The sequence below is a fragment of the Hemicordylus capensis genome, chromosome 1 (genome assembly GCF_027244095.1).
Source record: "Hemicordylus capensis ecotype Gifberg chromosome 1, rHemCap1.1.pri, whole genome shotgun sequence".
Lineage (NCBI taxonomy): Eukaryota > Metazoa > Chordata > Lepidosauria > Squamata > Cordylidae > Hemicordylus > Hemicordylus capensis.
In genome coordinates this window covers 75,062,637-75,087,080 of record NC_069657.1, presented here as the reverse complement: position 1 = coordinate 75,087,080, position 24,444 = coordinate 75,062,637, and the positions used below count along the sequence as shown (strand labels likewise).

At 44.2% G+C, this 24,444-nt stretch overlaps 1 protein-coding gene across 4 annotated transcripts in view; it reads left to right on the top strand.

Moving 5' to 3' along the window:
- The window catches only part of UBR1 (ubiquitin protein ligase E3 component n-recognin 1), a 183,595-nt gene that overhangs the window by 56,873 nt on the left and 102,278 nt on the right, over positions 1-24,444 (top strand). For all 4 annotated transcript variants that reach the window (XM_053271283.1, XM_053271299.1, XM_053271291.1 and 1 more), the window contains 9 exons: positions 4,669-4,797; positions 5,380-5,560; positions 6,605-6,666; positions 8,732-8,842; positions 9,873-9,938; positions 10,037-10,138; positions 19,871-19,934; positions 21,650-21,774; positions 22,533-22,585. In XM_053271283.1, coding sequence (XP_053127258.1) covers positions 4,669-4,797; positions 5,380-5,560; positions 6,605-6,666; positions 8,732-8,842; positions 9,873-9,938; positions 10,037-10,138; positions 19,871-19,934; positions 21,650-21,774; positions 22,533-22,585 — 893 coding nt within the window. The remainder of the gene's footprint in view (positions 1-4,668; positions 4,798-5,379; positions 5,561-6,604; positions 6,667-8,731; positions 8,843-9,872; positions 9,939-10,036; positions 10,139-19,870; positions 19,935-21,649; positions 21,775-22,532; positions 22,586-24,444) is intronic.

Here is a 24,444-nt window from a genome sequence, read left to right as displayed (position 1 = left end):
AATATCAGGACAGAAGAGACTTCAAAAGACAGTATAGACCTTACCAGCGGTCTAAAGGCTTTAGTCAAAAGGCAATACTACACGTCCAAATAAGGATAACTCAAAACAGAACTTTTGACAGGACTGTCCGTCCACTGCAAACACTGTCCTTCAACCACAACACGGCCTCCTTAACACCCATGGAAGCTGGTCATACCAGGACCCATACTATCAGTTCTGTAGTTGCCAGAAATACCATCAAGCTGGCAAGCCATGCCCAAGCATGGCACAATATAACATCAGACCACTGGGTGTTGAGGATTGTACAAATAGGCTGTGCACTGGAGTTCAAGGCCAAGCCGCTGTTCTCCGGTTTGGCATTCACCGCAGCTACAGAAATACTGCAGGAGGAGGTGAAGGTGCTGTTGGAGAAGGAAGTGATTGTTCAGGTGCAGTGGCCGAACAGACTATCGGGCTATTACTCACGGTACTTCCAGATTCCGAAGAAAGATGGCGGAATCAGGGCAGTAATGGACCTTCGAGGTCTCTACTTTTATATCCAGACCAATAAATTCAGAATGACAACATTATAGGCTATTCTTCCTTTCTTGGCCCAGGCTACTTGGACAGCGACTTTAGATCTGAAAGATGGTTACTTTCATGTAGGCATCCAGGAAAATCACCGCAAATATCTCCGGTTCACAGTGGGGGATCAAATGTACCAATATCAGGTTCTACCCTTCGGTCGCTTGACAGCACCGAGGGTATTCACCAAGATGGTGGCAGTCAGGGTGGCCTACCTGAGGACGTAGGGGATAATGGTCTATCCATACTTGGACGACTGGTTCCTGGTAAGCCACAGCGAAGAACTGCTGATCGAACAAATTCGGCACATTATCCACCTGCTCAAGGACCTGGGGATCAATATCAATTGGAAAACGTCAAGCCTCATTCCCAGGAAACGAATAAATTTCATAGGTGCAGTGCTGGATTTTGAAAAGAAAAGGGCTTATTTGCTTCAAGGCCGCATTCAACAGATTCATTCACTTATTCAGAGATTTGTGCAAAACCTGCAGCAACCAGCAGTACAGATTCAGAAGCTGTTGGGCCTGATGGCCTCCTGTGCCACCATGGTCCTCTACACACGGTTGCGCATGCGCACATTGCAACACTGGTATCTGCGCAACTTCCGTCCCAATATGGACAGCCAAAACATGTGCTTGGAAATCCCGCAAGTGGTCTTGAGGAATTTGCATTGGTGGATGGAGCCTGACAATCTAACATAGGGGGTACCATTCGAGCCATTGGCCCTGAATCACTGGATAACGACGGATGTGTTGTTGATGGGTTGGAGTGCACATTGCAGCGGCCATTGTGTCCAAGGAATGTGGACGCATCTCCAAGTCAGGCAACATATCAATTACCTGGAACTGATGGCAGTGTTCCTAGCTTTGAAAGCATTCCAACCTCAATTACAGGGGTCAGTGGTCCAAATAACGTTGGACAACACGACGGCAATTGCGTACATCAATCGTCAAGGTGGGACAGTCTCCATATCATTGTGCCTTCTTGCTTGACGAATATGGGAATGGTGCGTTTGCCATGACATCTACCCGACTGCACTCCATATAAGAGGTGTAGACAATCACTTGGCTGACAGCCTCTGCAGAACTGTGGATTACAGCCAGAGGCACGAGTGGGAGATAAAGACTTCATACCTCTGAAGGATTTTCGACACCTGGGGGTTCCCCACGATGGGCTTATTTGCAACACATGCCAACAAGAAGTGTGCAAGCTATTGCTCGCGTGCAGGCATTGGAGAAGGGTCCCTGGGGGATGCGTTCCAACACACATGGAGTGTGGGACTTCTTTATCTGTTCCCACCGCTACCACTGATAGGTCGCACACTGGCGCAGATTATTCTGGACAGAGCCATCTCCATTCTACTGACACCGTGGTGGCCCCACGCCAACCATGGTTCACACCGCTTCTACAGTTGTCACAGGAGACCTATCTCAGATTCCCTCAAGTACCAGATCTATTGCAAAAAGAACAAGGAAAGGTCTTGCACCCCAAGGTCCACACATTAAAGGTGACAGCCTGGAGGATCGGTCTATGAGGGACATTCTACTCAACAGTAGGAGGCAGTCTACAAGGAAGAATTACGCTAGCAAGTGGAAGCGCTTTAGAGCCTATATGAAGGATAGGTGAGTCAGACCCTTGCGGGCCACTCCTCGGGACGTATTGCTATACCTAACTTCCTTGAAAATTAAAGGCTTAGCTAATGTGTCCATCAAGATACATTTGGCAGCCATTTCAGCAAAACATGGGGGTTGGGATGGGACGATTGTGTTCTCTTATCCAGACTGCAAGCGATTCATGAAGGGGTTAAATAATTTATATCCAACTATACGGTGGCCAGTGGAGCAATGGAGTTTATCCTTAGTATTATCAGCATTGACAGAAGGGCCATTTGAACCTTTGGCAACTACACCCCTCAGCCTGCTTACATTAAAGACCGCTTTCTTGGTGGCAATCACATCTGCGAAGCGGGTGGGTGAGCTAATGGCTCTCCGGGTAGATAAACCATACACTCAATTCTATCCTCACAGGGTGGTCTTGAGATTGGACCCGCGCTTTCGCACAAAAATTGTGACGGACTTCCATATTAACATAGAAGTTGTATTGCCCACCTTCTTTCAAAATGTGGAAACACCCTTGGAGATAGCACTTCATTCCTTGGACGTGCAGAGAACCCTCTTGTTTTATTTACAAAGGACACAGAGTTAGAGAAGGACTAGGAGACTCTTTATAGGGTTCAAAGGGAAATGTAAAGGCTGCCCAATTTATTGACAACGCCTAGCTCATTGGTTAGTGGAAACTATTTACATGGCGTATAAGTGTCAGGGTGTTGCCCCACCAAGGACTGTACATGCTTACTCAACTAGGGCTTACGCGACATCCGCAGCCCACTTGTCTGGCATTATGATGTCAGATATCTGCATGGCAGCCACCTGGTCTTCACGACTGCCGTTAATCAAACATTATGCATTAGATTTGAGGATGGCGAAAGAGGCAGATTTCAGGAGGAACGTACTGAAAAGGGTGTTAACATAAGCAAGGGTTTACTGCACCCACCTCCTAAAGGAAAAGCTGGCTGATCACGATCTAGAGATACAGGTTGCTTACCTGTAACTTAAGATCTGGAAGTGATCCGTTGTAGTCATAAGTCCCTCCTGGCCATCCCTGCTGCAGTTTTAAAAAAAGAAAAATTAAATTATAGTTCAACTTGTGGATTGTCACCTTGGGTGGTCTGCGAGAAACTGAAAAATGGACGCCACAACTGCCTCTTTTAACGACAGCACAGCATGTGCAGGCGGAAGGGGGCGTCGCGAGGAGCTAATCAATCAGCCCACGAGGTCACTGCGCAGGCGCAGAACCCATTCCTTATGACTACAACGGATCACTTCCGTATCTTAAGTTACAGGTAAGCAACCTGTATTTTAAAAAGCTGGGAAAGCTTGGGTGAAAAGATAGGTTTTCAGGTGTTTTTTAAAAATTGCCAGAGATGGGGAGGATCGTATCTCAGCAGGGAGTGCATTCCACAATCTCGGGGCAGTGACTGAGAAGGCCCATCTCTGTGTAGCTACCAGACGAGCTGGTGATAACTGGAGACGGACCTCATTGGGCAGTGTGGGTCATAGTGAAGAAGACGCTCTTTTAAATACTCGGGGTCTAAGCCATTTAGGGCTTTATAGGTTACAACTAGCACTTTGTATTTTGCCCGGAAACCTATTGGCAACCAGTGAAGCTGCATCGGCAGAGGAGTAATGTGGTCTCTCCGTGATGACCCAGAGCAACCTGAAATTCAGATTCTTTCTACGCCAGGGTCAGAAACAGAAGGTTTTCTCCCTCATGCATGAAGGGAGAGGGGAGCATGTGTGTTGGAGGTTAGGGAATATTATGCAAAACTAGGATTCAATCCTGATTCCATGTTTTTTGACAGTCTGCTGCTTTCTCATGGGCATAAATTAATCAACAAAGCTCTGGGTTTCACAGGCACACAAGTACAGGTAACAGAAGCTCATTCAGGTATTGTATTTAAGAACAGTGTACTTGAGTACACCATCCAAGTGGAAAGAGAAGTCCCATTCTGCTGCCGCTGTCCATCATTCCTCCTCACTGCCTCTTCTGCAGTGCTCACATTTAGACGCTTACAGTATCTGAAGCGGTGAAGGCTGTAAGCGTGATGGCACATCTGCCAATCACAGAAGCACCCACCATCATGCTTAAACCCTTGGTTGGAATTGGCCTACAGACGAAGGCTGCAAGCAACTGTAAGTGTGAGTGCTGTGGAAGGGGGAGTGAAGAGGAATGTTTGACAGTGGTGGTGGGGTGGGACTTCTGTTTCCGCTTTGGACAATGTACTTGAGTACACTCTCCTTAAACAGAATGTCTGAATGAGTTATTCCTTCCAACCAAAAGGCTACACATTCTGTTTACACATTCTGACAGTTAGCACATTTAACTGGAACTGTGACTTGCCTTTATTTAGTTGGCACTGACTTGTATGTATATTTGTATAGGGTCATGGCTATAACATCTTCTTGAAGCTAGCCTGAATTTAGTTATGTAAATACTGATTTGTTTAATATTTTAATATTTTATGTGTGGGGTATGTCATTACAGGGAATGGAGGAAATAAGGAGGCAAATTGGCCAGCACATAGAAGTTGATCCTGACTGGGAAGCAGCCATTGCTATCCAGATGCAACTGAAGAATATTCTCTTGATGTTTCAGGAATGGTGTGCCTGTGATGTAAGCTGTTTTAACAAAATTGTGCTACTGTTTTTATAATATGGAGTGACCTAAGAGATCTGGAGGTTCCTTGACAGCAATTTCCTCTCCCCACGCCATGGCAGAACTGGCTGTTGAACTTTAACCCACCAATGTGTGTAACAAAATAATGTTATAGTCAGTTTAATTGTTTATTTCTTTGAAAGGTCCCCTCTTATGAGTACAGATCTTAATATTCTGACTGGGGAGAAAGCGGTGGCGAGGGGTGGGGGGAGAACTAGAGGAGTAGATGCCCTGCACCCAGGCCAGCTTGTTCATTAAGACTGGCCTTGAAGTCTTTGCTTGTAAGCAGAAGTAGCAAAATTGCTACTAAGATGAAACTGAACAATGCATATTCTTATAGGATAATTTACAGTTCAGATATCAATGACACTTTTTGTATCATTAATCAAAATACTAAACTGTTTTATCTAATCAGACACTTGCAAGGACAGTTTTAAAATACAGAAATTGGCTTGGAAATGTGTTTTGAGCCCAACTGAATTGTAGAAATAAAGAGTGAGCTGTATACTTAAAAAAACTACAACCAATTGTCTATTTTAGGAAGAGCTATTGTTGACAGCTTACAAGGAGTGCCATGCAGCAGTAATGAGATGTAGTGCAAGTAACTGTTCATGGGACAAGATAGTGATCCATTTATGTGGCCATACTTTGGAAAGTAAGCGCTTCAAGGTGTCTGCAGATCCAGTCAGCATACATCTACCGTTGTCCAGGATGCTTGCTGGTAAATGTCCTATTGCTTGCCATTTCTGAGTGTTTTATTTTCCAGTTAAACCCCATTCAGCTTCTGCTAAACTTCAGAGAAGAAGAAAATCAACACCAGAAGGATTCACTGATCGGGGCTGAGACACAGCTCAGTCCCTATTCCAGTTCCATTTGCCACTCTTATTGAGCTGCTTTCCTCCTCCATTGTTTCTCCATAGACACCTAATTTCAGTCATGCAGGGATTAAAGGGGGCTCAGGTTGAAGAGATGAGGCTGGTAGCTGGTAGCTCTTTTTGTTGCCCCAGCCCCTTTTCACGGCTCACAAGGATCTGACCCTTGCAAGCTTCTGCAAGAGCATGAGGATAAGAAGTTGCCATCAATCCCTTGTTGCCCATTTTGCTTGTAAGGATTGGACCAGCCACTTCTGTTCTTATTTCTTACTGTGCCGCTTACTCTGCCTATTCAAAGGGCAGATGGCAACAAAGCTGATGGCAATTCAGCTATTCAAAGGGCAGATGGCAACAAAGCCCTTCATTGCTTCCTGCTGTTTTAACTTTCCCGTCCTTTGCTTTTTGAAGACGTAGAGGGCAGGATGTGGCAGGGAAGGAGCAGCTGAAGAAAGGCATTGACGACAGAAGGTGCATGTGAATGCAGCTGGAGCTAAATATTATGGGGGGTGCTATTGGATCCAGTCTGGGTGAGGCAGACTGATCTAGTGGTCAGTGGAAGTGGTCACTCCACTGCCTGTAATAACCACTTCACCTGGTCTCAACAGTAAGCCACCAGTGTTTCCTGTAACAGAGATTCCGAGATATTGTTGACTACAACTCCCAACATCTTCAGCAGCAATGGCCTTTGACTGGGGATTTGGGGAATTGTAGTCAACATCATCTGGGAATCTCTGTTACAGGAAACACTGGTAGGCCATCCTTCACTTTACAATATATGAATTTAGAAATTTTAGAGTTCTTGACTTGTATAGGTAACATGGATGTGTGGAGATTGTACTTGAATTGCTCCCTTGATTATTATGAATATCACTTATTAATATTATGTTTCTTAGGTCTGCACATACAGTTGAGCAAAACCGGAGTTATTTCTGAATTGCAGGAATTTGTTTCTTCTGTAAGTATCTCCACTGGATACACACAGTGCTAGTCCAGTCATTAGAAAGGATAGTAATGAACTGGGAATGCGTAAAGAATATATTTATCTGCAAAGCTCTGCTGTGAACAGTTCTTGACTGAAAAATATTAAGAGATGGGGCAAGAAAAACTCATTTGGAGTGGGTTTTATTTGGAACATATTAGAATGATAAATATCTTGAGTTCTCACCTTCCTTGTACAGATTGAGTATCCCTTCTCCAGACATCCGGAATGCTCCAAAATCCGGACACCATGCCAAAACAAAAACGAAAAACAAAACGCCTCAGCTCACTCACTCGCAGATTCCCAATTTTCCTTCTTTTTAAGCATGCAGTCAAAACTTACTTGTTAGTGACAGAGGTTTTTTCTGTAATTCTCTCTAGTTGTGGCTCTGTTTTTATTGTGAAGCTTTTAATGTTCTTGATGTTCTTGCTTTGGTGCAAGAGCGAAAAGGGAAAGCCCCCCTTCTCCACTCCCTGCTCAGTTTGGCACCTGCTCTGTTGGCGTCTGTTTTGGCGCTCTGTTTGTGCCTGCTCTGTTTTGTAAAGGTACAGTACAGGTTAATGTTGGAAATGTCAAAAAGGCCTGTAGTTATCATAAATTCAATGCTTGTTTTTATCAAGTCAAGTTTTATTTACGATCCTAGACCAAACAATCCATACATGCAAAAGGCGAAACAAATTTATAAGAAACTCTATAGATTCTCATTATACATCTTAAAAGCAATATAGCAAAATTTAGCTACGGAGTTAAAAATTGAAACATCTTCATCAGAAAGTAGAAATTTAACAAGAAGTTCAGCAGATAGATCCATCTGTTTACAGACCAAAGGTAAAATTAAGTGCTCCCTCGATTGCCTATGTATTTTACAGGATAATAGAATATGCTCAATAGATTCTATTTCCCCACTGCTGCATCTACAGTAGCGTTCTTCCAGGTGAATACCACTATCTCCCGGCTAATAGTGCAGAAGGAAAATAATTTGTTCTCACCCTTGTAAATGCCCACCGAAATTTGCTGAGTGTAAAATGGGACAAATAATTCTGTGGTGGAAGATCCCATCTAGTTCTTACTCCTTTATAGAATTCTGTTAAAGAAGCCCAGTTTTTTTGTAATTCAATATCTGTCAAACACTATTTCACTATTCTTTTAGCATTTACCAAGTCTAACTCCAGCAGCTGTTCAGGGTCTATTCCTAGGGTAGCAAGCTTTTTGCTAACTACAGTGCAGCACTGCGGTTGTGGATTTATCAATAGAAACTGAGGAATTAGGCCCACCAAACACAGGTGGACTCTCAACCAAAAATAAATAATTAAAAGTCTGGCATGAATTTCGATCTTTATGAGGCCAGCCTCTAAACACAAAATTATATTTGAGGTGCATCTTGTAGTACCGAAGATAGCTCTCAAAAAATGTGATTGAATTCTTATTTGTTTTTATACTTTACATAAAACCTAAAAAAAGAATTAATACAGTAACCTTTCGTGTTTAGACTTGGATCCCGTGCCCAAGATATCTCATTATGCAAATACTCCAAAATCCAGAACACTTCTGCTCCCAAGCAGTCTGAATAAGGGATACTCAACCTGTATTTTTCTTCAGTGCTCTAAAATGTGTGTTATCATTTGGCTGTAGATGTTAAAATATTATTCCTTTTTCTAATTTAAAAAAAAAGATAGTAATGAGCTGTTAATGCCTGGAAAATGTCCATCTTTTTGTTGTTGGTTGCAAAACATAGAGAGATGGGGCAAAAAATGTCTGTGACCTATCAGTAATGGGCTGTACTGAATTATCTTTGTTTACATTGGGAAGAAAGATCATAGGTCTATAGTGGATATGTTGATGGGCATGATTGAAGCCAAATATTAGGATGATAAAGCTAGCGCAGTGTATGGTTTAGGTTGAAGGAAGTTAAAAAATTCTTCCTCCAACCTGCTATTGTGGTTTTCCCCAATAAAAATAGTGACTGTATCTGCTGGTTGAATATTTTATGCAGGATGTGAGTTTTCCTAACCCAACCTTTCCCTCCCGCTACTGCTTTTAGGAAGAATTTCAAGTGCAGTTGCTGGTAGAATACCCTTTGCGTTGTTTAGCATTGGTTGCTCAGGTTGCTGCAGAAATGTGGAGGCGGAATGGACTATCTCTGATCAGTCAGGTACTCTCCAAATTAAACCATAAGTGTTCATCTTCACAGGTGGTGCTAAGTTTCCCATAGGAGTCAAATTATCAGTATGCTTAATGCAGGCAAATTGGAAGAGTGAACCTTATTGTAGATATTATGTTTGTGACTCCTCATATTACAAGATAAGAACTATAAAATGGAAGTCAGATAAGCCCCAAACAAGGATTTGCCATAGGACTGGCCCAGGGTCCCCAGCACCTGAAGTGCAGCATGGTGCCCCCCACCCCCCACTGCAATCTAGTGGTTCATAGAGTACACTTCTTGCCATTCTTTCTCCCCAGTCATGGCATACTACTCTGCTCTTTGCTTACTGGGAGGAAGAGCAGAAAGCGAAGTGGAGGATGGGGCATATTGCCTGAAGAAGAGAGTGAGTGGTCAGATCCACTTGCTTTAGGGAAGGTCAGAACTAGTGAGTCAGTCAAAGCTACGTAAAAGTGCTCCTGGGCATAATTGCCCCCTGAATTTCCAGGAGCACCCTCTTAGACTGAGCTTCTAGAGGGAGTAGTATCTATTCAGAACAGAATGAACCCCATTTCCCTGATCAGCTCTTACTGACTAAAAGTATCTCCTGTTTTGTCTGGATTAAATCTCAGTTTGTGAGTTCACATCCAGTCTTTCACCACCACCGACACACCAGTTTAGGATGTCCACTGTCACTCTGGAATCAGAAAACATAACAAGGTAGAGCTGGGCGTCATTCACATATTGATGATCACCCAGCCCAAATAACCTAATGAGATATTGCATTAATGACACTCACAGCCTACCTTTCTTGTGTCACAGAGCTCAAGGCAGTGCACATGGGGTTCCCAGATGATCACACATGCAAGCCCTGACCAGATATACAGCAGCTCATCTTCAGCAAGAGGGTTATGTCATGTGACCTCATACCATGCCCTGGGATGCATTAAACATCTTTGCTAAATTAAAACAAAGAAGGAGGTCCACTTGAAATATTATGCTTTATTCTTGAACTTTTACAAATGTATTGCTTGTTTTTCAGATGTTTTATTATCAGGATGTTAAATGTAGAGAAGAAATGTATGATAAAGATATAATCCTGCTTCAGGTGAAAACCTTTTGAACTTTTTTTGCCAAATAATACCTTAGTGTTTTTTTATCACCTTTATCTTTCTTTAATACTATTTAATTGAATATATCTGATAGATTGGGGCAGCATATATGGATCCAAACAGTTTCCTCTTGCTGCTACTCCAACGATATGAACTGCTTGATGCCTTTAAGAAGATTATGCCTGCCAAAGACCAGGTAAACAATAGTCCTGTCCTATTCATTTGCACAGTTGGAAATAATCATTTGGAATCTTCATGATATCTGTTTTAATGCAGTTATATTTTGCTAAAAGTACAGAACACAGAGTACTCTACAATTAAGTTCATTAGCTACATAATTTAAATCCACAGCAAATTGTTAAATTATACAGACTTTCTAGACCAGGGATTCTCAAACTTGGGTCCTCAGGTGTTATTGGACTTCAACTCCCATAATCCCCAGCCTCAGTGGCCTTTGGTTGGGGATTATGGGAGTTGAAGTCCAATAACACCTGAGGACCCAAGTTTGAGAATCATTGTTCTAGAACATAAGTGATCTGCTCAAATATGCAAGTAAGCTCTGGAAAATGTCTTAGCCATTCAAGGAATGGCTTAGACATTTTGCAGTGGTAACTTGGCTACATCATAAAACTGGACTGGCACTGCAGTTTCATGACATGCAGAATAAATTCGACTTTGGCTTTTCTGTTGTCTTTTAATCGGAATCTATAAATCTGGATCGAGATCCGTCGACAGCCATAAGAATGGGTTCTGCGCCTGCGCAGGTATCCCTGCGGTAGCCATGCCTCAGCTTGTCGAGGCGTCCAAGCCCCGCCCACACGCAGCGCGTGCTATTTAAGAGCGGGGCTGGGCGCCATGTTCCTCAGTTCTTCTCCGACCGCCTTTGCGCGTGGACCTCGGTCTGCCGCCTCTTCGTCGGAAAGTTACCTCAGTATTCTCTTCAGAGACGATTTCTTTTTCTCGGACTGATCGCTTCGTGTATGACCCAGCCGGCACGCTCCATCCAGCGATTATTGGGCCTTATGGCCTCCTGCAATGCGGTGATTCACTATGCCCGTCTAAAAATGAGGAAGCTTCAGCTCTGGTTCCTCTCAGTTTTTCACCCTGCAAGACACAACCAAGAGAAACGCCTACTGATACCTACTCCCATACTTCAATCTCTCTCCTGGTGGACGGAACGCAGGAACCTCCTGGAGGGAGTACCTTTCCGGCTTCCTTCCCCAACAGTCTGGCTAACAACGGATGCCTCCCTGCTAGGATGGGGAGCGCATTGTGCAGGCCGCCGGACGCAGGGCAAGTGGTCCCTCAACCAAACTCAACTCCATATAAACTTCCTAGAATTGCTGGCAGTTTTTCTGGCTCTACGGTCCTTCCTACCACTGTTGCAAGGCAGCTGTGTACAAGTACAATTAGACAACACGACAGCGCAAGCATACATAAACCGCCAAGGCGGGACGGTCTCCCGGAGCTTGTGCGCTCTAGCCCTCCAGATGTGGCACTGGTGCATCCGCCACAAAATTTACCTTCTCACAGCCCACATCAAGGGCCTAGAGAACAGCTTGGCGGACAATCTCAGTCGAGTATTCCTGAACGACACTCACCACGAATGGGAAATCAGTCCAAGATACATCAATCCACTATTCCGTCAGTGGATTCGTCCGTTAGTGGACCTGTTTGCGACCTCAACAAACAAAAAGTGTGCTCGCTTCTGTTCCAGAGCAGGTCACGACCCACTATCATTGGGGGATGCTTTTCAGATGGACTGGTCACTAGAAACGCCCTACATGTTTCCGCCTCAACCCTTAATTGCCAGAGTGGTGGCTCGACTTCTAGCACACCCAACTCCCTGCATCCTCGTGACGCCATGGTGGCCGAGACAACCATGGTTTCCACAAGTACGCAGACTGTCCGGAAATCTTTACCATCGCTTCCCACCAGAAGCGGACCTCCTCTCGCAGGACAACGGCCTCGTACTCCACCCAGACGTTCTCACTCTCCGTCTGACGGCTTGGCGAATAAACTTTTAGATGATATATTGTTGAATCAAAGGAAATTGTCAACCAGGAGAAATTATCACAGCAAATGGCTTCGATTTAAGGCTTATGCGAAATCCCATGGGTTTCTGCCAAAACGGGCCTCCGTTCGTCAAGTACTCCTCTACTTGTCCACTCTTAAATCGCAGGGCTTGGCAAATGTTTCTATCAAAGTTCACCTTGCCACCCTATCATCCCTTCACCCGGGCTGCGACGGTGTTACTCTCTTCTCACACCCCCTCAGCAAAGCCTTCCTGAAGGGCCTCTCCAATGTCTATCCTCCAATAAGACCGCCGGTGGAACCTTGGAGCCTGTCTTTGGTCCTTTCTTCGCTGACGCAAAAACCCTTCGAACCTCTGGCCTCGACGTCTTTGAAATTGCTATCCTTGAAAACCGCGTTCCTGGTTGCCATCACGACAGCACATCGGGTGAGTGAGCTCACCGCATTGAGAGTTGACTCCCCGTACACTCAATTTCATGAGGACAAGGTGCCTATGCGACTGGATCCCGCTTTTCTGCCGAAAGTAGTTTCCGATTTTCACTTGAATCAGGACATTATTCTACCTACCTTCTTTAGGAACACACAATCGGCCCTGGAAAGGTCCATGCATTCGCTGGACGTTCGTAGAGCCCTTCTATTCTATATGGCTCGTACGAGGGACTTTAGAGTCTCTTCACGTCTCTTTGTATCATACCAGGGCGCTACCAAGGGATCTCCAATTTCTCGTCAAAGATTGTCTAGATGGCTTGTCAACCTCATCGTACTCACGTATGAGATACAGCATAAAGCACCTCCGAAGTCCATCAAAGCCCATTCTACCAGGGCTTATGCTTCATCGTCCGCACACCTCTCAGGGATTGGCTTCCTGGACATATGCAAAGCAGCTACCTGGTCGTCCAATCTCCCATTTGTCGAGCATTACGCCATAGACGTGCGCTCTGCTGCAGAGGCTAGTTTTGGGAGAAGTGTCCTAAAAAGGGTGTTGCAATAGCACTACTGCACCCCCCTCCTTGGGGAGCTTGCTAAACACCCATTCTTATGGCTGTCGGCGGATCTCGATCCAGATAAACAGGTTGCTCACCTGTAACTGATGATCTGGTAGAGATCCGTCGACATCCATAAGACCCTCCCATCCTTCCCCTCTGCAGTAGTGATGCTCCTCTGTGTGCGTGCTGCTTACTATACTTACCGTATCTATTCGTCTCCACTCATGATGTCCATCTGCGATGATCGTCCTCCTCGGCGGTCGTCGAAAGAACTGAGGAACATGGCGCCCAGCCCCGCTCTTAAATAGCACGCGCTGCGTGTGGGTGGGGCTTGGACGCCTCGACAAGCTGAGGCATGGCTACCACAGGGATTCCTGTGCAGGCGCAGAACCCATTCTTATGGATGTTGACGGATCTCTACCAGATCATCAGTTACAGGTGAGCAACCTGTTTTTATTAAAAATAGGCTTTGGTCAGTTTAATGTACAACTACAAACTTCAGTTGACCCCAGACTTGAGTTTCTCACATAACTATATTGTCACAAGAACAATTGATCTGGATCACGATCCATTGACATTCATAATAGTGGGTTCTGTGCCTATGTAGTATCATTTGGGTGGAATTCGTTAGCTACTCATGGCACCACCCCTTGCATGTGCTGAATGTCCGTTATTTTCGGCGATCCGGAACCATTTCCCTCTCAGTTCTTTTCTGACCACCAAAGCGTTGGTACCTCGGTGGCGTAGCTCCTTGGATTGGATCTTTTCTGTGAAAAAAACTTAATAGTTAAACTATAGCTTACATTTTCCTGAGCTCGGACTGTTGTTGTTCTTACTCTCTATTTTTGCAGGCATTGACAAAATTGTATATTATTTCTGCCTTTGACTTTGGACTGCTTTACTATTCTATAATGAACCAAAAGGACCTTGGTGCTTACTGTTACTGAATATTTCCTATGACCTACAAAAGAATGTTTAAGCGTTAGGAAAAGTGTAGAGGAAAGCTTCAACTGATGGGGTTTTTCTTTGCCTTCTCTGCTTGGGGGAACATCTCAACCCTAACTGGCAGGATTTGCTTATCATTCTCACACCAGACATGAAAGAATGAGCCTTTGCAATTACAAAGTGGCACTGTATGAAGCATAGGCGTAACTATAGGGGGGCAGGGGGGGCACCAAAAGTGCCCCCGCCGATTTGCCGGAAATTTTTTTTTAATTTTTTTTGCAAAGCAGTCCCCCTCCCCCGCAGCGCAGGCCAAGCTGTCTGTATTTTAAAGTCTTGGGAACAAACAACGTCCCCCTGCGAACCCAGCCCGAGAGCACTGCATAGACCGTGCCTGTGTGGTGTGCTCTCTCCAACCCCCGACCCATCTGGGAGATCTTGCTTGCTGCTGTTGCTGCTGCTGCTGCTGCTTAGCTGGTCAGCAGCCACCCTTTCATGCCAGCTGTGAGCACCATTTGTCCTCCTTGGACTTCATCCTGATCTCCTTTGTCCAACTCATTCCCTTAACTGGCACAGATTTCCTCTTGCACCAGCTCAGTCGGGAAATGGAGTGGGGAGGGGGAGGGGCGGGCTGTTCTCCTCAGCTACATTCTGCCTGCTGCTGCCAGGGGAAGGGGAAGGGGGAAGTTTTCCAGTTGTATTTTTTGCCACCTTGGGTTCCACATCCCCCCATCTCTCATTTCCTGGACTTTTTCACTATGTAATGCAAGCTAATTTAATTATATGTCATCATCAAAATGGATTAGCTGTTTCAGCCCATCAGGAAAGTATAAACCTCCACCGATTTAATTAACCAGACTGAAAATTAGATGAACAGAGAATGTTTTAATGAAAGGTGGTATATAAATTTAACAATAAGTAAAACCATCATTAGGAGCAATTAGCGATTACTTAAACATTGGTGCTGCCAAGCAATTTGTAAATAAAACTAGAAGCCCTTTGAAAATAAGCTGGAATTAATTGTAGGTTGGGCAGGGGGTGAAAGTATATACTTCTAAACATTTATTGTTAAATTTATATACCACCTTTCATTAAAAACAACCCCAAAGTGGTTTGGTTTTAGTCATGGATTTTAATTTTAATTGCTCTTTTTGTCAATATGATGAAGATTAGTTAAATCTGAGTGGTCTTAGGCAACCAATGTTGCATCTGAAATGCCATTTCATTTTTTATTGTCATAAATACTCTCCAACCAATTTAAATAGCAAAGGTGTATATTATCGCTTTATTCAATTGCAGGGAATCTCAAAAAAGCAGGATTTGCAACTAAGGCAGTGCATAGCTTCTCTAAAATGGCCCTTTTATAGTTTTTCTAACTTTGAAATCGTAACATAAAACAAAGCATAAATGCTTCCTCCTCCATTTGAAACCTTTTCTGGTGTAAATAGCGCGCGGTTTTGGAAAAGGAGAGTCTTTCTTTAACAGTGGGAGAATAAGGCGTCTTTAGCACTATCACCCTAGTCCCTCGAATTACTTTGGAGTCCTTGGTTTTCGTTTTGTTAAAATGCAGTCACTCACAAGGGAAAGTCAGGAACAGAACCAGGGCGTGAGGGAGGGGCATCATAATCATAATAATCATCATTGCATCATAATTCTGATGTTTGAGATACAAGCCAACTTCACAGGGTTGTTGTGAGGAAAAACCTAAGTATGTAGTGCATTTTGAAATTCTTGGTAATTTTTTAAATTTTTAAAATAAAAGTTTTCTGAAACATGTGTGTCAGTCAGATGTATGTTGGGGGGACACGGCCGGGTGGGGGGCGCAATTTCAGTGCTTGCCCCGGGCGCCGTTTTCCCTAGTTATGCCTCTGGTATGAAGACTCCTTAAGACCAGGCATGTCTATGTCACGATCTCCGGCAACATCCCCATTAGGGTCAACATTAAATTCAGTATTGAAGTTGGTATTGAGGGTTGCATCCCAAATGCAGTCTAAACCCTCAACATTGGGAGCCTCCATCTCGACAGCTGACCCAGTGCTTAGGGCACCAGTGAAGGAATCCTCCCATCGACACAGGCACAAGAAGAAGTGCAAATCCTCTGACGAGGAGGGAGGAGAGCCAACCCCTAAAAAGCATCAGGACAAGGGATTTATTTATTTGATTGATTGATTGACTGATTTTTATACCACCCTTCCAAAAATGGCTCTAATACAACTACCACTACTGGCCACTCTACAACATCCACACCATCCCCTTCTGGATTGCAGTCAGCAGCGACAACTCCACTTCCCTTAAAACCAGGTATGGTGTGGGTGCCCCTTACGACATGGGAGCCGGTAACGACCACCCAGAAAAAGGCAATGGCTGCAACATTGACTGACTGATGACAAGAGAAATCATTGTCTCCTGCTCCGACTCCACAACAGTCTCTGTTGCCAAGGGGACAGACACCTTGATGTAGAGAGCATTCTCCACTACAATCGTACATTTCGATGCTGAAGATGAGGAAATGGATGCTGCTCTCAATCCCAAGGCAGCACAGAGCCTATTAACACTTCTAAACTCTAATGGAAGTACACTGTCTGCCTCGACATTCAAAGGCTTTCTGAGCCAAGGTTTAGATGAGGAACAGGACATCAAAGAGGTACCTCTCTTGGTACCAAAAACTCCATTAATGTCATGGTCTGCACTTTGCTTCCGGGTGCAACAGCCACCCCAGCGTTTCAGCACCTATGCGCCCTGTCTTTTCACAAACCTCCATGAGCAGCATGGCAGCTGAATGTTCAAAACACCTGCAGATCACCAAGATTTTTCATGGTCACACAAGATCTGTTCTCAGAAAGTAGATGGAGGTGATGCTAGTCAGTATCATGGAGTGGAGTCTCGTGGACATGCATACGATTATTATGAGTACAAACTTTGGAAAACCTGTCAACAAGCTTAGTCCAAATGACTAAGCCACTCAAATGACTTCTTCAGGACTTGAAGAACCACTCGCTTTTCCTGCTGCTCCGCCTGTACCACCTCCACCCAAACTTAGTAAGGGGTGGGTACCCAAACAAGCTTATTAACAGCAGATATTCATTCTGCTACCCAGCCAATGCCTATCACGTCATCTATTGCAACACCCTTGATCACTCAGTCAGAAGTTGTTTTTTCTCTGATGACTATGATTTCAGATTCCACCAGTACAGCATCTGGTTCAGCTGAACATCCTCCCGATCCACTCCCAGATGTTCCCACCACTCCTTCTATTTCACCTACCAAAGACTTAAGGTCCTGTAATGAGCAAATTGCAGAGATGGCATCTACACTAGGTTTTAGAACTTTTAAAAAAAGAATTGAGATCTCAGTGATCCTGTTTGATTTTATCAAAACATCATCAGCTGCAGAACTGGTCTTCCTACCAATGTTGCCCATGATTTCCAAGGCAGCACAATTGGCTTGGGATATTCTTCAGACATCAACTCCCACATCCAAGCACCTTGAGAGCCTGTATAGAATACAGAAAGAGGTCAGTGAGTGGTGAAACATCCATTACCGAATGTTTTAGTAATAGGTTGTCTCCACATCTGAATCTTCTGGAAGAAGACATACAACTCCAGCAGATGAGGAAGGGCGTAAGCTGGATGTTTGGGGCTGAAAGACTTATTCAACATCATGTCTTGTATTAAAAATTGCTAATTTATGCAGCCTGCTTGTCAAAGTATAGCCATTTATTTATGGGAATCCTTATTTTGTGAACAATCCTCCTGGTCACCTGAGGAGTTTCAGAAGTGCTTTGCAGAAATCTATGCTAAGACTACATGATTACACATCAACAACTAAGCAATGCCAAGAACTTGGCCAAGACTGAGTTTAGAACATTGGCTACTGAAGTTAGCTTGTGCAGATATGCATGGTTTCATTGTACCAGTCTGCAACCAGACATGAAAGACAAAATAGAAAATTTGCACTTTGATAGTAAGAGGCTATTCTGCGATGACACAGATGCCACTATGGGGAAAAATGAAAATACACTGCAAAAACCTTTACCACTGGGTCAACATCATATTGTACTTCTCATTACCACCCATATAATATGCAACAGAATGCCTACTGTCAAGCAGAAAAGAAAGATTACAGGAGATCTTTTCAGTGCTTCCAGTGCAAGCCTTAGAATAAAAAAATAGAGGCTCAAGCTCCAAGACAGTCGAGCAATCCAAGCAACATATTGGATGCATGTGTCAGTTGATGGGACACTCTCGAACAATGCAGCTTTAACCAACCAGCTGCCACCTTATTCCGTCAATGCTGCTTCCAACATCAAGCTGGCAAGTCATGCTTTGGCATGGCACCACATAACGTCAGATTGCTGGGTGTGGACAAACCAAAGGACAGGCTTTTCTATTCCTGCTGTGTTGAAATACCCATGTGGGATGGGGCTTCAGAGCCATTATGGACTTAGGCTGGTTCAACCTGTTTATCACTGTGCACAAATTTCACATAACATTGCAAGGCATTATTCCTCTCCTTCACAGAGAGGAATGACTTGCAACGTTGGGTTTGAAGGATGCATATTTCCACATCGGTATCCAAAACAATCACAGGAAATAATTGCACTTCACAGTAGGCAAGCTAGATCTGTCAATACAATTGAGTCCTCTTCAGTCTATCAACTGCACTTCAGCTGTTTGCCAAGTGCATGGCAGGAGTGGTCGCACACCTACGCACCCAGTATTTTATTTTCTGGATGATTGGCTTCTAGCAGCAAAAAGCAGAAGTGAGTTACATTCACAGATCTCATGTGTTCTCTCACTTCTCAAGGACATTTAGGTCAACTGGAAAAAATCTCATTTAACACCTGTGAAAAGAATAGATCACACTGGTGCAGTACTCAATGCAGATGCTAAGAGGGCTTTCATACTTCTGGGTCGCTGCCCACAAATTGTGGAGCTAATGTAGTCTTCCTGGATGAATCCAATACAGAAGGTGCACACCATCCAGAGACTATTAAGCCTCATGGCCTCTCATACGTCAACTTTCCATTTTGCTCGTCTTCGGCTACGAAAACGAAAGCTATAGTTTGTTTTGCTTTCTGGCCCAAGGTACAGAGTCCATTTATGCATCTGACCATTCCAGAGCCTGTACTGATCTCTCTCAAGTGGTGGACAATACAAGACAACTTGCAGAGATTCCATTTCAGATACCATCACCAACAGTGTGGATCACCACGGATGCTTCCCTACATGGTTGAGGAGCTCACTCGGGGAGTAACAAGGCTCAGGACACCTCAAGGTCAACTTCACATCAATTTTCTATAACTAGCTAACCCTGCACAGAGCATCTGTGTGGTGCTTTGGGGCTGGCTGTTTCCCCCTCCTTCTTCCTCCTGCCCTGGTCTCTCCTCTCGTCCCCTTCCCTCCGGCCCACACTCTCCAGCCCTCCTCCGTTCCCGTTCCTCCCTCTCCACAGAGGCACGACGGGCGGCCAAGAAGGGCCCCGCCACCGTTTTTTCTCCCTCCCATCTGCCGCCGGGGCCCCCCGCCCGCCCCGCCCCGCATTGTATCAAGCATATAACAATTTAATTTTAAAAAGAATCTTGCCTAACATACTGCTGACTGTTGTCAACTCAATGGGCGGCCCCCACGGAATTGAGAGGGAAATGGTGTTGAACCACCAAAAATAATGGACATTCAGCATGGGGCGGTTCTAAGCGCCAGGAGGAGCTAATGAATTCCACCTGAATGGTCCTGTGCAGGTGCAGAACCCACTACTATGAATGACAACAGATCACTTCCAGATAAACAGGTTGCTCACCTGTAATTTAAGATCTGGTAATGATCTGTTGACATTCTACCCGCGAGGATCCTGCACAGGTGCAGCACCCCATTTCTTATGGATCTTAATGGATCATGATCCGTGTAATCAGTTACAGGTAAACAACCTGTTTTTCTACTAATTATTATTATTTTTAACTCTTACAGGATTTGAACAAGCAATGTAACACATTGATAGAAGAGATGCTTCAAGTTCTTATTTACATTGTGGGTAAGAAAAAAATGCTTATAAGAAAGATGAAGTCTACCCCACCCCCAAAGGATTGTCTTCCGTTGTGGACAAAAATATCTAACAAACTAGTAGGTTTGATTGCTTAGTTGTTGCTGTCTCTAATAGGTATTTGCTACTGAAAGTAGCAGATGGATTTTTGTTTCCATTGCACAACTATCCACTTCTGATTTGGAGGACTGAAGATTATTTTTCCATTTGTTTAAGAACAAGTAGTATAAAGAGATTCTCTAATACATTTGTTTAAGATAGTAAAGCAGGGCTGCACAGCTTCAGCCCTCCTGCAGATGTTGGACTAAAGGTAAAGTGTGCCTTTGAGTCGGTGTCGATTCCTGGCAACTACAGAGTCCTGTGGTTGTCTTTGGTAGAATACAGGAGGGGTTTTCCATTGCCATCTCCCGCGCAGTATGAGATGATGCCTTTCAGCATCTTCCTATATTGCTGCTGCCCGATATAGGTGTTTCCTATAGTCTGGGAAACATACCAGCAGGGATTCGAACTGGCAACCTCTGGCTTGCTAGTGAAGTCATTTCCCCGCTGTGCCATTAGGTCAATCCCTTAATATTGGACACTGGGGCTGAGAATTATGGATTTGTAGTCCAAAATCATCTGACGGGCCAAAGTTGTGCAGCCTGTATTAATGTATCTAATGCGTGGCCTTCATAGCTTTCTTTTACTCTGAACAAAGTGCCTTATTCCCAAAGATTCCTTACTCTGGACTAAGACTTCTTTTCTGGAGCAAGGGAGATTGTGGATACCACACATAGATAGCATATTTAATAAAATCCTCACTTGTTAATGTGGCCCAAATTGTTGTGTGGCTTTGTAAAAGTTGCCTTTACTTTTCAGTCATATGTGGCACTACATCGCTTTTATCCTGTAATCGGGGCAAAATTAAAAGCAGAATAGAACAAAATGTCATCACAGAGCCACTAGAAGGGATACAAGAGAAACAGACGTGCAAAGAAATTATTGCTCAATTGATGCCAATACTTAATGAACAAGTGATAAACTAGTTAGCGGGACTGGGGTTGGAGCTCTCTGCCTTATCTACTTCAAAGCTCACTGTGATGGAGGTCAGAGGCCTGCTCATGTCTCTTGCAGGATTCCATGCTGCCTTTGGAAAACTATTTAGTTTAGTGAACATAAATAGCTTTGGGAGGAACTACAGGTATTAAATGTCTGTGCATCTTCCTAGCTTGAACCACGGGCTCCCTTTCCTGTGGAAGAGCGTCCCCCAGCAGCAGAAATGTGAGGAACCTAGGAATGTGCACAAAACCAGTTTCCCAGTTTGGTTTTTTGGCCTCTGTGCATGCGTACAGGCCATATGCGTGACCACACAGGGATCACGCAAATGGCCTGTACACATGCGCAGAGGCAAAAAAAAGGGCCGCTGTGCATTTAAACAGGGCTGAAATGACCCCAGGAGACCCAGGGGTGGGGTTGCTGGCAGGAGAAAGGGGAGCCGCTGCAGCCCCACCCCACCCCCGCTGTCTCTGCAGCCACCAGCAGCAATAAGTACTTCAGGGTGTTTTTTTTACGGTCCTAACACAAAGGATAATCCTCCGCCCCAGGCCTGAACAGGCTCAAATTGGATGCTTCAATGCACAGTCCTAATTATCAGTATTGCAATATAGTCTCTGGAATGCATGAAATACATATTCCATTGTGTGATACTTTTTCCTTTTTCCAATCAGGAGAAAGATATGTACCAGGAGTCAGCCATGTGACAAAAGATGATGTTACTATAAGAGAAATTATCCATCTACTCTGCATTGAACCAATGGCTCACAGTGCTATTGCAACATCTTTACCTAAGGATGTGAGTGGCTTCTTCCTTTGCTTCCCCGTTGTTTTTCTTTCCTCTTATACTTGACACATACTTGTGGCACAAGAGCTCTCACTAACAGGTACACAGTTGTCCCCACTTTACTGAACGTTGTCACCAGTTCCACATATGCATCAGCTTTGTGTTCAAGGAGCATGTTCAACACTACAACAATAGGGAATAATGATGCACACTGGAAACCATATTGGTGTACCTATGTTGTGTTTGCACAGGCACGTTTGTCTTTAGTCTATTAAACAGAAAGTTGTGTACTTTACTTATGGGTAGAACTATTAAGATAGTTAAGTTTGCTTCCTTGGCATATGCAACAGCTGAATTGTGCCAAATATCCTTAAAGGACAACTTTTTGTTACGAGGACAGCTAAGGATATTGGTTTTGTAAAATTGCTGAGCTTTACAGAAACATGTAAGAATGAATATCTTATCTTTTTGTTGTGCTGTTGACTTTGAAAATGTTGAATTGTGAAAATTTCGATTGCATTGAATGGCAGTGTAAATATGGAATTACGTTTCACCACTACTCATATTGTTTGTTTATAATGTTTGATTATTTGCTGCATTAGTATTAAGTGACAAATACTTGTAGCTTTCTCTGAATACCTACAGATATGTGTAGTTTCTAATAAACTTGATTTGCTTTTAATTTACTATGAATAGTACTACTGCTACTAATACTTAGCAATGGATATGGGTTTTTTCTTACTACATTGGGTTGTAAAATGTTTTAACAGGAAAACAATGAGACTGGTTTGGAGAGAGTCATCCACAAAGTGGCCATTTTCAAGTAAGTTCTTATTTCTACTTTCAAAGTTGCATAGATATCAAGAGTTCAAAACTACTTAATATATTTTTATATCCTCCCAACCCCCCATCTAAATAGCTCTAGGTGATTTACAATAATATTAATTTTAAAGAACTTTGCTGAAGGGTGGTGGTAGCTAGTTTACTTGAATGTCAAAGTACCCACTGTTCTACTAACTGGCAGTGGTTTTTCAGAAGCTTTACCTTGAGAAAGATCCTTTCCCACATTAACTTGTCTGCCAAGGAACTGCTGTGTGCCTGCCCGATATACTGCAGAGGATTATGTGATAAACCATTACCTGGTTAGGTTTCATTGTGTTGCTCTTTGAACTGTATCCTCCAGCATGCCCTGCTGCTGTGAATTAAAAAGGAAATTTAAGTAGTGATGGTCAGGTTATTTTTCAATAAAGATCGTCCACTGTGGTTCATCTTCTCATTAAGGGAAGCCATGATAAGCTTGTGAGGAATCCCAGGGTTTCCCCAGAATACTACTTAAAAGTTTTGCCAAATGGCAGTGCTAAAAAGCTAGAAAGGTGATTGCTGTTGAATCTAACATAATCCATATCACAATAGCTTGTGAATCTTCGGCATTCAAACTCATTTTTCTTATAACTTAATCATTTTTCTCTCACTCAGATGGGGTGTGCAAACAGGTTCAAATTTGAACTGGTTCGGTTCAGAGGTTTGAACTCGGACCAAACAGGGCATTGCATTGGCAATGCCAGTCTGAGTTCGAACCAATCGAGCCTGGTTTAGTTCAAACAGGCTTGAAGGCTCGAGCCATCATTTTAAGTGCTAGTAGCCATTTTGTGTAATTTGTCTCCCTTGATTTCATTCGCCGAGTTCCTGCTTCACTGATTGGCCAGATGTCTCTGGCTCTCTGGTAGGCTTTCCGGTGGTGCCAGTCCTGGAGAACTGGCACCTTATTGGCCATGAAAGAGGGGTGCAAAGGTGGGGGCTGCAAAAGGAGGGAGTTTCAAATTGTATTAAAAGGCATGCCCCGGCCTTGCAAAAACCACTCTTGCTGCTTGCTGTTGTTGGCTGCTGCAGGTGAGAGAGTTTGGCTGCAGACTTCTTGTGCCTGCCTGCCTCTGTGCCAGTGATGATGAGGTATCTCCAGTCTCCTCTGCCATTTTTTGCCTCCATTCCCCCTTCTCCAAATTAATTTCCCCTGGCCGAATGTTTGTGTGGCTGCTGCTGGATCTTCCATTTTCTGAGTGAGTGAATGTTTCGCTTGCTCTGTGCCCACTGCTAGGGGGCTGGGGGCCACAGACCCTTTGGCCTGAGAGGCCTCTCTGACCTATTTCCCTGGTTCATCCCTTCTGCCCCCCATTCCACCCTCTTCCTTTTTGCTGTTACTTTTTACTGACTGGTGGCTGCTGCTTTTAATTCTGGGCTGAGTTGAAGAAGAGTCCTCAGTTCAGCAGCCTCATTTGCTTTATTTCATTTTGGATCCAGGGGGTGGGGGTGGGGATTCCTTGTTTTCTCATGAGCAGGCACTTTTCTTTTTAAAATCCTTTTCCTGCTGTTCTTAGCACACCGCCTGCTCCAGACTCCCATGCAGCAGCTGCTTCACCTCTCTTTCTCTCACCTATTCCCCAGCACATTTTTCCCCACCAGCTTTTACTTTGCTTCAGTTTTTCTCTTTTAATTTGTTTGGGTGGGCAGGCAGCTGGAAGGTGGTGCATTCTGCCCCCCTCCCCCCCCCCCCCAGGCCGGCTGTGCCTGCTTGCCAGCCTGCCATTGGCCAGGTAAGGGTTTTTTTTCCTGACTAGTGTGTGGGGCAGAAGATTCTTCAGGACAACAAGGGGTAGGTGCTTTCTTTTTGATGCCCCCTTTGTC